This window comes from Melospiza melodia, chromosome 1 (assembly GCF_035770615.1).
Source record: "Melospiza melodia melodia isolate bMelMel2 chromosome 1, bMelMel2.pri, whole genome shotgun sequence".
NCBI classification, from domain to species: domain Eukaryota; kingdom Metazoa; phylum Chordata; class Aves; order Passeriformes; family Passerellidae; genus Melospiza; species Melospiza melodia.
This window is the reverse complement of record NC_086194.1, coordinates 96,830,704-96,843,504: the sequence shown is the minus strand read 5'-3', so window position 1 is coordinate 96,843,504 and position 12,801 is coordinate 96,830,704. Positions and strand designations below refer to the sequence as shown.

The following is a 12,801-nucleotide window of genomic DNA, read 5'->3' as shown; positions in this document are numbered from 1 at the left end:
CCAACAGGAAGAGTCTGGCTCCATCCTAATTACACGCTGCTTACCAACATTGATCAGGTCCCTTCTCTGCTCTTACTCCTCAAGGCTGAACAGGAAGAGCTCCCTCAGCCTTCCCTCATAACAGAGATGCTCGGGTCCCATAATCCTCTATTTTACTCTATACTGGACCTGCTCCATGTCTCTGTTGAACTGAGGAGCCCAGATCTGGAGACAGCACTCCAGCTGTGCCTCCCCAGGAACAGAAACACCTCCCTCAATCTGCAGGCTACGCTCTTCCTAATGCACCCCAGGATACCTCTGGCCTTCTTGGCCACAAGGACACACTTCTGGCTCTTGGAGAGCTTGTTGTCCACCAGGGCTCCCAGGTCCTTCTCCACAGAGCTGCTTTCCAGCAGTTCATCCCCCAGCCTGTGCTGGTGCATGAGGGGTTTTTTTTCCCCAATTGCAGGACCCTGCACTTGCCTTTGTTGAATCTCAGGAAGTTCTCTGCCCATCTCTCCACCCTGCCAGGGTCCCTCTGAGGGGCTGCACAGCCCTCTGGGGTATTGGCCACTCCTCACAGCTTTGTGCCATCAGCGAACTTGCTGAGGAGGCCCCTGCCCCTTCGTCTAAGTCCCTAAGAAGTTAAACAGTATTGGACCCAGTACTGAACCTTGGTGGACACCACTAATTACAGGCCTCCAACTAGAACCTGTGCCACTGATTGTAGCCCTCTGGGATATGCCTTTCAGCCAGTTCTCAATCCACTTCACTGTACACTTAACAAATTCCCATCTCCTGAGTTTGCCTTTGAGGATATCATGAGAGACAGTGTTGAAAGCCTCGCTGAAGTTGTGGTAGAAAATATCCAGTGTAGGCTTAGATATATGTGAGGAAAGAAACAAATGCTTTTAAATGGTTTCAGCACTAATACTGACATTTTGGGACTGTAAAAACAGCTAGCGGAAAATAGGTATCCAGTGTCTCTTTTTAACATCCAAAACTTCTTAGCTTTGCTGAGAATTTTGCTGTTCACGTTTGCATAGTCCTGTGTTTCGCAGCTTTCATTTTACATAGAGTGTCCCACCTCACAGCATTTGCCAAATGTCTTAAGTTTCACTGACAATATCCAACAGCCAGGGTAAATGAAAGGAAACTCACAGTATGGCAGAACCCATTATCCTTTAACTAATCCAGACTTGATTTTCTGCCCTTTCTCACTCTCTTTTGATCTAATTTTTTTTCTGGCTCCTCCCTGCCCCATAATTGAAGCTGCCTAGTTGCCCAGTGGTCTATCATAAAGAAACACTTTTGTTTCAAAAACTTTCACTGACAACTTGCAATATCCTCACAATATCTCAGTGTTGGTTTGGTTTTTGTTTTTTTTTTTATATGTTTTTGTTTTATGTTTTATGCAATGTCCTGTAAAAAGGGAAAAACACTCTTTGAGAAAAAGCTAAGCAGCCCTAACCTGCCTTCGCCTCTGCTCCTTCCTTAAAACTCACTTTCCTACACAGTGGCAAAAAAAGTTATGCTGATGATAAGTGCAGTAGGTGCATCTTTTCAAAATTAAAACAAAAAGAGAATCAGAAAGAAAAGAGCTGTAATTAAAAAAAAAGTTGTTCTTAGTGAGAAACCACTGAACCATCAATTAAAATGAGTCATCTGCCACCTGACATAGCCCCAGGAAAGAGTGTGGAAAAATAATGATGGAACATTAATTTTTCTGAAACATAGTTCAAATGACCCAGGGCACCAGGTTCTGACCCAAGTGATGGACAAAATTTGTACACTTTAATAAAGTATCAAATTAGAGGACATATGGATATCATCCTGTAAGCTCAAATTCAGTACAGTTTTGTGAAGTTGTTCTTCACTAAACCTATTAAAACTGTTGGGTGCACCAGTGAGAATTTAGCTCAAGATTACTGGCATATATTAAGAATATCTAAATTTCCAAAAAGTTTTCAGCAAGGTTCCAAAGCAAAGACTCTTAAAAAAAAAAAAAAAAGAAAAAAAGGAAGTTTTAGATACAACAGCTTTTCCTTATATAATCCAAATAAAAAAAGATCTAAAACAGTGGGAATAAATTGCCAGTCTTTATGTGAGAGAGGGGTTGCCACTGGCATCTCTCTTGGATCTGAACTCATAGGTTGCCAGTAAAAGTGAATATATGAACAGGTGACAGCTTGACAAAATGAAAGCTTTGCTGCAAAGTGCTACAGGGGAATCTTAACATAGCATGAAACTGAGAAAACGGAACTTCACATGGAGAAACACAAAGAAGCTTCAGAAAAAGTAACTTATCAGTACTTCTGCAGAGGTGGGTTGTAGCTCCATCACCTATTAACTCTTGATCTTGGGATCACTATGGTTAATCCTTCCAAAGTTTTCTTCTCAATGATCAACAGCAGACAAGAAAAAGGAAAATAATCAATAGGAATAATTCAACAAGGAAACTGGATAAAAATAAAACATATTCAAGATGTTTGTATCTTGAATATGACATCCAATTCCCATCATTTTCTCTAAGGACTTTATAACACAAGAAAAACCACCTGGAGATCAGGCTGGAGCTGGAGGGCTGCAGACAACGACTGCAGACAGATTATGCTGTCAGTTATCTGTTCATGAGCATGCATAATGCCACTCAAAAGTACTTCTAGTCTCAATGGATTCCCAAAGTAATATCTTCTGCACCAGCCCGGGTAAGCTTTTGGAAACCCTTAAAAATATATCGCCAACAGTTAGGAATCTATATCAAAGGCAGGCTCGTTCAGCCTTTGCTCCTGTGTCTTATAGTCCTTCTTCCCCAGCCCCTGCTCACTGTAAGCTTCAGGCCAAACTCAGGCACACAGTGCTAAGCTTAGCCAAACCAGAGTGCAGGTTCACCAGGGTAGTTTTCTACATATTGCAATTCTTGCACATGTAACTACATAGATGGATATATTAAACATATGCTCCATTATATAAGCCAGTGTTTAAATAAAAGCCAATTAAGTATTCACTCCAGAAGGAAAACTGCTAGAAAATTTATAGAGACTATTTTCACACTGACAGTACCATGGGAAGCAAATACATAAGACTCTTCAGGAAGCTGCTTTGCACCACTGAGGAACACAATAAAAATGACCTGATATCAACTTTCTAGTATCATTGACCATTTTAGTCTGCTATGGTCATCTGGAGTTTGTAGAGTCTAATCAATAAAGAGTTAATGTAGTGGAAAAGTATGAAGTGAAATTGTGTAGGAAAGAACATATGGTATCTGTATATTATGGAATTGAGGGGTTTAGTACAGCCCTAGCTGGTCTATGTATAAGCATAGAAGAATAATGCAAAGACCTTAGAAAACAATTAGGAGACTGTGACAGTAGAGGTTATAAATTTGCTGTTAAAATCAGCATATTCAGTGAAAGAAATGCATAGGGAAGCAAATGCATTTCTGTGCATGTTTTTATGTATAAATATATAAAATATATATATATATAATAATATCTTTCCTTGAATGTGTGCTTAATGCTGCTTTGCCCCCATTCTCAGTCATCTGGACTGATAGCTTTAATAAGGGGATAACCTTGGTTTAAACTCAGCTATATTTGCATGCTTACGTCAACTATATTGCAACAGAAGCTGGCACAGCTGCCAGAAGCAACAACACAGTTGATTAAACTATACTTAAGGAGAACATGTTTTGCTATTACAAACTTACAAATGGAGATATTAGGGCACCCTTTTCAGTTCTCATAAATAAATCCCAATTTCTGTTTCATTCTACATTTGGGAACCAAAATTAAACCAAGAAAATATTTTCAAATAAAGATATTGATAAAAGCAATTCAATGTCAGAAAATAAAATAAAAAAAAGACCAAAATAAAACCCCACAACCAACATTAGGAGTTCAGCTTTTAAGCTTTTATAAGTCTCTTACTGAGCATAAGATAACAGCATAGCAATCTATGTTCTTAAAATATTAGTTCTGCATTGTAATTTGACTCCATCTGCTGAGTTTTTCTGCAGGGAATTTAAAATAGTTTGTAAAATATTTTTTAAAAATAATAAACAATAAAAAAAATCAAATAGTCCTTTAAAAATAAAATTTCACCATATAGTATTATGGACCCCATTTATCATGTGAGCAATACAATGTCAACTTTGGAGGCACTGATATCCTTCCACTACAGTGTGGAAGCTGTGCCCACTTTGGAGATATCAGAAGCACTGGAAATCACAGATGGGTACAGCAGCCTGCATGCTACAACAGTTGGTAACCCAAGAGGCTTTTCAAGAGAAGATCTTTCTTGTTTCTGGCTGTGATTGACTTTCCTCTTCATCATACAAGAACAGATTACAGTGCATGTATGGAAAGAGCAAGGTTGGCTGTCCAATAAAGCTTTGGCATGAAAGAGGTTTGCATCCCAACTTGTATTGGGTAAATATTCTTCTAACTTTTTTCCGTAAGAGCGTATGAAGGAATTTGGCTCCTGGTGAGGAAGGCACCACTAACTAAAAATAGCAGTCCTAAAACTATATTTTCAGAAAATAATGAAAAGATATTCACTACCATTATCTCCTTTAATGAGTGATATTGATTAAAAGGAAAAACAAACCAACACTAGAGTACAGAAACTGCAGAAGAAAATTCAATCTGCCCTCAATGTAGATTTGAAGTGCAAAAGAAAACTTCCACCTTCAACATGCACGGAAAGTAACAAAAGTTCTAAAATCTACTGTGAAAAACAAGGCTATGACAGGGATATCTAAGTAATACCTCTGTGCAGAAAAACAGAACTTGAGAATGCCACCTATTTTCTTTTTCTTTTGCACTTTTTCCTGTAAAATATTACTAAGGTCTAGTTGATGTACAATTTTATTACAACACTGTAACTGCAACCCTGATTCCAGAGGTGAGTGCTATGGCATTATTTCAGCCATCCCAGGTTCAGCAATAGCAATTATTAGGAAGTCTAGAGACATTATAAAACCGAGAACCATGTAGCCATGGCAATTTCTAGAAAGTACCGTTACTAATAATATTACCAATAACGTTGGGATAAAGTACCAAACTGGGTAAGCCTCTGCATGCAAATGTCATGAAACAATAAAAGACTGCAAGTCACTAGTCACAAAAACTTGTCAGGCTCACATAAGAGACTAGTAAGGGTAAAAAATGTAGTATTTCAGTGAATTTCCCACAATTTCTCAAGAAATATGTGCATGAGTGCAGTTTATAATCAATAGTGTTGTAAAACTATAGTAAGTGAAATTTGGAACATTTGGTATTTAAAAAGTAGCAACTAGAAAATGAAAATGTTGAAAAAAAAAAAAAGAGAGTAAGAGTTTATCTGGGATCTGGGTTTTTTCCTAAGCCAAGACAACCATATGCTGCACCAGCTGAAAAATCAAAGTGATTTTCAGTGTCAGCCTCAGGCACTGGTAGGTCTAAGCATTTCCAAAGGTGCAACTAAATGGTACTGATGATAGAAAGGAGTAGTTTTAGATCCTCTGAGAAATCAGTGCTTGCATAAGGAAGGAAAAACAGATAAAGAGAACAAGAGAATAGCAAGACCTACATCAGAGAAGGCACAATCTCCTGACACACTACAGAGGACAAGGCATTTCTGGATATTTTTGCTGCAAGACAACCTAACAGCAAAAATCCTTATCTGCTTTAGTAGCCACCAATTGAAGTTTAGACTTCAATTTAGGGAACTCTTTACTTGTCTTGCCTTTTCTGATCAATTTTCATCCATCTTTTTTTTTTTTTTTTTTAAAGAGGAATATACAGAATGAACGTGACCAAATAAAGAGAAGACCAAGGAGATCTATTTTTTGCCATGGCATCTACATCTGTTTTTCTAAAGGAGGATAAATTGAAAGGCATTTCTTTTAAAATGCTGCATGCATGCCACAGCATGCTCAGTTGTATCTCATTTAGTCATGCAACTCCTCATCCATGTAAAAGCTGCCAATATATGGCACACCTTGAAGAGTATTTCATATGAAGTAAAAGCTCTGTTAGCATTTAATCTTCTGCTTCACACACATATTTACATAAATAACAAAGAAAGATGGGGTAGAACAACAGAGTAAGGGAATGAATGAAGGCACTGTGTTCTGCTGTACTAACACCATCACTGATTTTCATTTTTTCTTTCTGATAAGGTTTTAAACACAATTTCACTAAGCATACGCTCACTGGTGAGAAATGTTATTCTGAATTTGCCACAGACACAGGTGTCAAAATGTAACAAATGGTTTTCATCTATACATGATACAACTGTCAGTAATATTGTTATGCATCTCATTAGGGGAACAATAGTGCACTAGATTGTGAATCTACAGAGTCCTGTAGGTGAATATAGTGAATGCTTCTCAACACTTCTATGAGAATAACATGATCATGTCTACTCACATCACATTTTATCACATTCTATAGCATTTTACTGCTCCTTACCACAAAATTTAAAATAATACCTCATTAATTCTGTGTAGTACACAATGCTTGTGTAGACAGCTAGTCGCCTCCCAGATTGTCTTTAAAAGTATCAACATCTGAGGTGCATAGCTGAAGGGGAACAGTATCCCTCTGCCACTTCAAAGTCAGAAAACTTCCAAAAGTGTTAACAACTACAGGAGTGCTAAATGGCTGGTACTGGCTTGTGAAGTACTGGGAAAATGCAGTTTAGGAGAGAGAAGGGCAATAGGCTGGAACTAGCAGTGGGAAGTTAAATTACTCCCAGCCCAGAACAAATTAATTTCTGGTGCCTGCAGGGAAACCCAAAATGCCATCTGGCAGCAGGACACAAGCACTGCGCTTGTGTTACAAACACACTGCTCAGGACCACTGGAGAATCAGCCATCAGGAAGAGACCAAAAGGGCCCATTTAGCCTGTTCTCCTGCCCCAAAGCAGGATCCAGGCTCTTTATGTCATTCCTGGCAAATATCTATCGTGTTGTGGAAATTCTTCAAGCAAAAACCTATTCCAGTGCTTCACTATCATTACTTCAGTCCACCTTTCTCTGAAAAGAAAATTACTCTGTCCTCTGTACACTAGGTTTTTGAAAACTTACCATGTTCCCAGGCGATCTTCTTCTTTTTTTTTTTTTTTTTTTTTTTTTTTTTTTTTTTTTTTTTTTTAACTTAGGAGTCTGATGCACTGAAGATTTCTTTGAACATTAGGCTTCTGACAACTTGAGCCACTCTTGCAGACTCTCATTCTTTCATTGTGACCAAGGCAAGGGCAATAGTTACTCTGAGCATGCAGAGTAAAACAGGACTTGAATAAAGAATTGCCCTCTATTGCATAATTAGGAGATCATGCTAGTGCTGTAGGAGTTTAAGAGCCACAAAGACAAAACCGTTTAAATGACAAGATACTTTGCAGCAAACGGGCAATATAATTTTTTCCAGCAAACAATAAATGTAAACTAAGAAGAGAGGGGATTGCATCACATCATGTTACATAACAGGTTTGGGGTTATAGACCGTCTGGACCTTATCATACCTTCCTTGAATATCTTTTGTTTTTTTGACTCATCCTACCCTCAGAAACTTAACATCACAGGTACTCATATTGCAGAAGAATAAGTTTCTAAATAAGCAAACAAAGCTAAAACAAAATTGTAATCTGTGTACATCTAGGCACAGAATATTAGAAACATTTCTAATACTAAGTTTTAGAAGTTGTGGGTTTTTTTCATTTCCTCCCTCTCTCAGCAAGAAAAGTACACTGAGGCAATTAAGTAATACACAATTAGTTATCAAGAATTTGCAGCTTCTTACTCACCCACTGGAGACATTTCTGGGACACTGGCAACATAAGGCCCATCCAGAAACTTTGGCTCATTGTCATTAATGTCCTGCACTTTGATGATGAACTCTGATTCAGGCTCTAGTGGTTTCTTGGTGTCAACATCCACAGCCTGAGCCCGGAGTGTGTAGAAAGGTTTTTCTTCTCGATCTAGGCTCCTTATGGCATGAATGTCTCCTGTGGTCTCATCAATGGTGAAAACTGTGCCAGCACCATCTCCTGAAAGGGTATATTTAACACTGCCCACTCCCTTGTCCAAGTCAGAATGAAGCTGGAGAAGAAAAAGAGCAAAATAGAGGACAAAACAATTAATGGCTATTCCTAGGCTACACAGCAATCCTTTTTTTTTAATGTGATAAAAGACTTTGGAAGAACCAATTTCTTAAGCCTTTAACTGCCACTAATTGCATGGAAAACTTGTGGGTAGTATGTTATGCAAGACTTTTACTCCTATCTAGTACAGCACAGACTTGCTGCAGTTCAGTGCCTAAAACTGCAAGGAAGCAGGGCTTCACATTTGTTATAAACTGAAATTTAAGACCAAGTATGTAAAATCACCTGTAGCCACATCAAACAAATGTGAGATGACATGAGAGAGTGTCAAAAGCTTTCATAGGCATTTGGTTTTCAGAGAAGAAAAAGGGAAGTATCTAATTATTTCAAGAGCAAGAGTTTGATGGCATCTGAAAAGTAAAGTCAAACTTGGTTAAAAAAAAGAAAATATACACCTCATGATTACAGTAAATGCTAAACAGAACTAAAAATACTGCCTTTTACACAAATACTTGATCCCTTACTTTTGTCTTTTCTGAGATAATCAGACTGCAGACTGTGAATATAGACGTTTCTTGCTCATTTTGAAAGAGTACAGAACTCAATATTTTCTGCCTTAAACACCAATATACACATTTTTTCCTGGCTATTACTCTGATTAATCTCAAGATATAATTTAAAAATAAAATAAAAAACTTGAATTTAACTTCTTGGATGTTTTTGTCCCTTTAATCAGTGTCTATCCTACAATAAAGTGGCCTTAAACATTATTTTAAATACAGGATTCTTTTAAATCCAACTACAGTATGATGAACTTCTTTCCAGATCCTTGACCTGCTCCATACCCATCCTTTAAATACATCTAAAAGCTCTGAAAAGATACACAAGGTTATATCACTGATGCTGAAATAGCTTTTAAAATATTCGTAGACTTTTCCCATCTAATGAGGACTAAAAACATCTTCTATAATGGCCACTGGTTAGAATGGAGTTTTCAAGAGTGAATTCTCTTAAGCTGAATTGTAAAGGGATTATGGATATAGACTTTATTTACATGATGTACTGCCCAAGGTGAAACACAATAGAGGAAACATGGGACATGAAAGGAGATTATGTAGAAAATGAATTACTGAGAAACTAAATGGTTTCTGGTAATGGGGCAAGAAGATAAGCTACAGAAAGGAGTTAAAGGCAATTACTAACATTTATAGCTATTGGCTTGAAATTGAAAATAGGTCCTTGTGACTGTGGAAGAGGTCGTGGTTTGTGGCACAGAGCGAACACAAGCTTAGTCTCCTCTTTGTCTACTTTTTCATCTCATCACTCTTGCTCAGTGAATATATTAATTTCTGATCTTTCATCTAGCTGCCCCCCACATGTGATTTTAAATTGTCTCTCCAGTCCAAACTAAAGTGTTTTGCTTCCAAGGTGTTAAATATTTCCTTGCTTGCAAAATGAAAAGATAATGTAGTCTGAGATAATTAATGTCAATTTTCTTCCTCCTTATTTTAAATTAAATGGCTCAAAACTTCCTGCTGTTTCATTACACTATGCTTAGTAAAAACTTGGTATTCTCCTTCCATTTTCATTTAGACGTTTACAGACACACATCAAGAGAAAAAAAGAATCAAAATGATGATGAGAAAGGTTGAAGAAAAAAAAATGCCAGAAATTTAAAGGGAACCAGAAAACTGTTTTAGCAGTATCCCTATATTAAATAAAATTTTTGGGCTTCATTGTGAAGACTACTACTTTGATGCATACTCCTGGAAGTCATAATATCACAGAGGAAAATAATTCAATTATGAGACAGGAATTTGTAAACAGGGAAGCATGACAAGATTACTCCCATCTCCTGTCATTGGATTTGGCACTAAAGCTGAGATGGTTGAGTGTGTTTCTGATTGCCAGCTGTAAGTTTTGTGTTCAGCTACTAACAAATCAGGCTGTATTGCATGTCTTATCTGAGCCCTTGGATTATATTAGAGAGAATCAATTATAGTTGCTTCTCCTAGCTGGAGACAAAGCAGGAAAAGCAAGGGCTCCCAAAACAAAGGAAGACTGAAATACAAAGACTAGGCTAAACAAAGGCTTTTTCCCCAAAATGTATTGGAGAAAAAAAGGTTTACAACTGGTAGGAATAGCAATTCTATGGTTGCAGCTGTATTCACTGGGCTTCACAAGGATCACTCAGCTACTACAACCTAGGAACCATTCCACCTATTCCAGCAGAGCTGCCATGCTCTGCAGTAGCTGGGATGTGTCACGTTGTATTTGTTCACCAAATTTGCTGATTTTGACATAAGTTTCCTAGATGACACTGCAGGGCAATGTGCAAATGCATGCTTATGTGTAACCCACACCAAGCTATGCAATTTGTGGGTCAATTCAACATTGCACAGAGTCAAATTACTGCAGAGGAATAGCTGATTGATTAATTTAAAATTAACTAAATTCTCCAACAATAAAGGGAATGCAAAACTTATATTCAGATGCAAAGATGAAGAGTAAGAAGCTAGCATTAGCTGTACTTACACAACACTAGGAAATAATCCTGACTTTCAATGCCTGAAATTTTCCAGAAAGCAGTTTAGGCTAAAGAATAAGTGCTTGCTACTGTGTCTTGATTTATGTGCTACAAGCTGTATTGCACTGGAAGAAAAGACATTTATTTTTTGTGCTGAAAAACAGAAGATTTGTGAGAGACTAGTTTTTCTGACACTGTGTCCACAGCAATTTTGGGTTTCTATCCCATTTCAACTTCTTGCTCGCACTTATTTTCTAATTCTTGGTCTTCCATTATTTCAGTAAAATTAAAGGGCAAGAGAACAAGTGCTCAGATATTACCTACTTCCCCCTCTACAAGGTGTTTACATTCCAGAATCACCTGAATTTACTGCAACAAGGTTGTACAAATGATTGTATTCATACGAGCTGTCTTAATTTTATGCTTTCTCTATAAATCTTGAATATTAAAAATGCAGCAGAGGCTTGGAAATATGAGGCATTCGTTTCTGTCTTTTTTGAAATCTACACTTGTATTCTACACACAGTTTAGTGTCAGATCTTTGGGCAAATCTACACCAAGTGTAAAACTAATAATTTCTTGCAGTAGAATTCTGTTAGTGCAGAAATTCATGAATGTTTTTCCATGATGGCAGAAAAAGACATATGATTCGATATTTCTTGCTAATGTGTACAAACAATAACACATATGGCAAAGGAAATGACTGATTAAAAAAAGTATGAATAATAAGATGGAGACTATTGTAAGATACATTGCATAAATCTATGCTGAAATTATGGCAGCGTTTTTGAATCATATCCAGTACCAGATGCCAGACTGAATCAGTCTACAAATCCATGTGATCTAGCAATCTGCTTCAGCCTGTAATAAGCTGAATGCTAGTTTGCTTCAAAGAGGATGAAAAGTTGATAACAACTCTCTACTAGCACATCTGGGAGAAATTATTTATTCAATTCTTCTGACAGTTTCTAGCGAGAAGTAAGATTGTTTCTATTTTAGCAATAAATTAAGATCTTACTGCTTCAATAACTCAATGTTATCAGCTCTGTGTCACTTCAAGAATTCATACACCTGCACAAATAATTTCAAACCACATAAAAGACCAGTAAATGCATAAGGTAATGTACGTCAAGAATGGGTCTACACTCCTAAGTAAATTGAGCATTGCAGGAGTATGGATCAGATGTATTTGTTCCTCAGTGTCCTGTGGTGCTGATTTTCTCTTCCGTATCCTATTCATCTGATGCTCAACTATTCACCTTCTCTTTCCTTAAATACTTCTATGACTTCTGTTAATACAATAATTTTGAAAGTTAATTATCTAAATTCACATACTTAAGTAAAGAAATTGGAAGCAAAAGATGCTTAAAAATTTGCAAAATAGTCTACTATAGAATGAAGCAATCACTGTATCCTCACAAATCACGGCAGAACAAGGGCTATGACATCTGCCAGGATTGCTGTGATCTTAATTTCAGAGCAATGCAGACATTGAAAAGTTGTTGTATGAGTTGACAACTTCCCTTTCTGCATTTCCCAAATGTCCAGGAATGTTTAAAACCCCTAAACTGATATATTTACCCTATGATACACTCTGAGATTCTACATCTTATTCCACTGCCAATTTCACAGGCTGGGAAAAAAACTCACTGTCCCATTTATTTGTTACTAGTAAACCAGTTTAAATGCTATATTGCGTGCTTATTTGGTCTAAAAAAATGGTAAATGTTCCAGGCTATTAACCATTCCTTGCCTGCACAACAGTGTTAATTATACATCCCACATCAGTATCTTTACATAATTTTTCTTTATAAAGTCCTATATTTTAGGACTTTACTCCATTATATTCTCTTCCTGCACCTACTCCCAGGTATCACCATTCATTCTGTAGCCACCAGACCCTGTAATATCTTGGATAAGATGTGCAAAGAAAACTGTTTGAGAAACTAGAACATCCATTCAGCTCCAATAATACCTAAAACTGAAAATACAGAATGATGGCCTGAACTGAGGAAAGGAAAAAAGGCCATTTTAGTGCAGTTAACATAGACCCAAGCAGACCCATTTTGGCAGATCTCTACTGAAGACGTGTCTGTTGGAACAAGGATACCCACTACAAGAGAGGAGGGTGTAAATGAGTCTGGAGACTTTCTATTTGGAAGGCTGCCCTTTTAAAATATAATTATTGTACACATATTTTCTCTTGG

At 37.2% G+C, this 12,801-nt stretch overlaps 1 protein-coding gene across 3 annotated transcripts in view; it reads right to left on the bottom strand.

Annotated features, from left to right (window-relative positions):
* The window catches only part of CDH12 (cadherin 12), a 532,349-nt gene that overhangs the window by 116,716 nt on the left and 402,832 nt on the right, over window positions 1–12,801 (bottom strand). For all 3 annotated transcript variants that reach the window (XM_063162441.1, XM_063162433.1, XM_063162424.1), the window contains one exon: window positions 7,771–8,065. In XM_063162441.1, coding sequence (XP_063018511.1) covers window positions 7,771–8,065 — 295 coding nt within the window. The remainder of the gene's footprint in view (window positions 1–7,770; window positions 8,066–12,801) is intronic.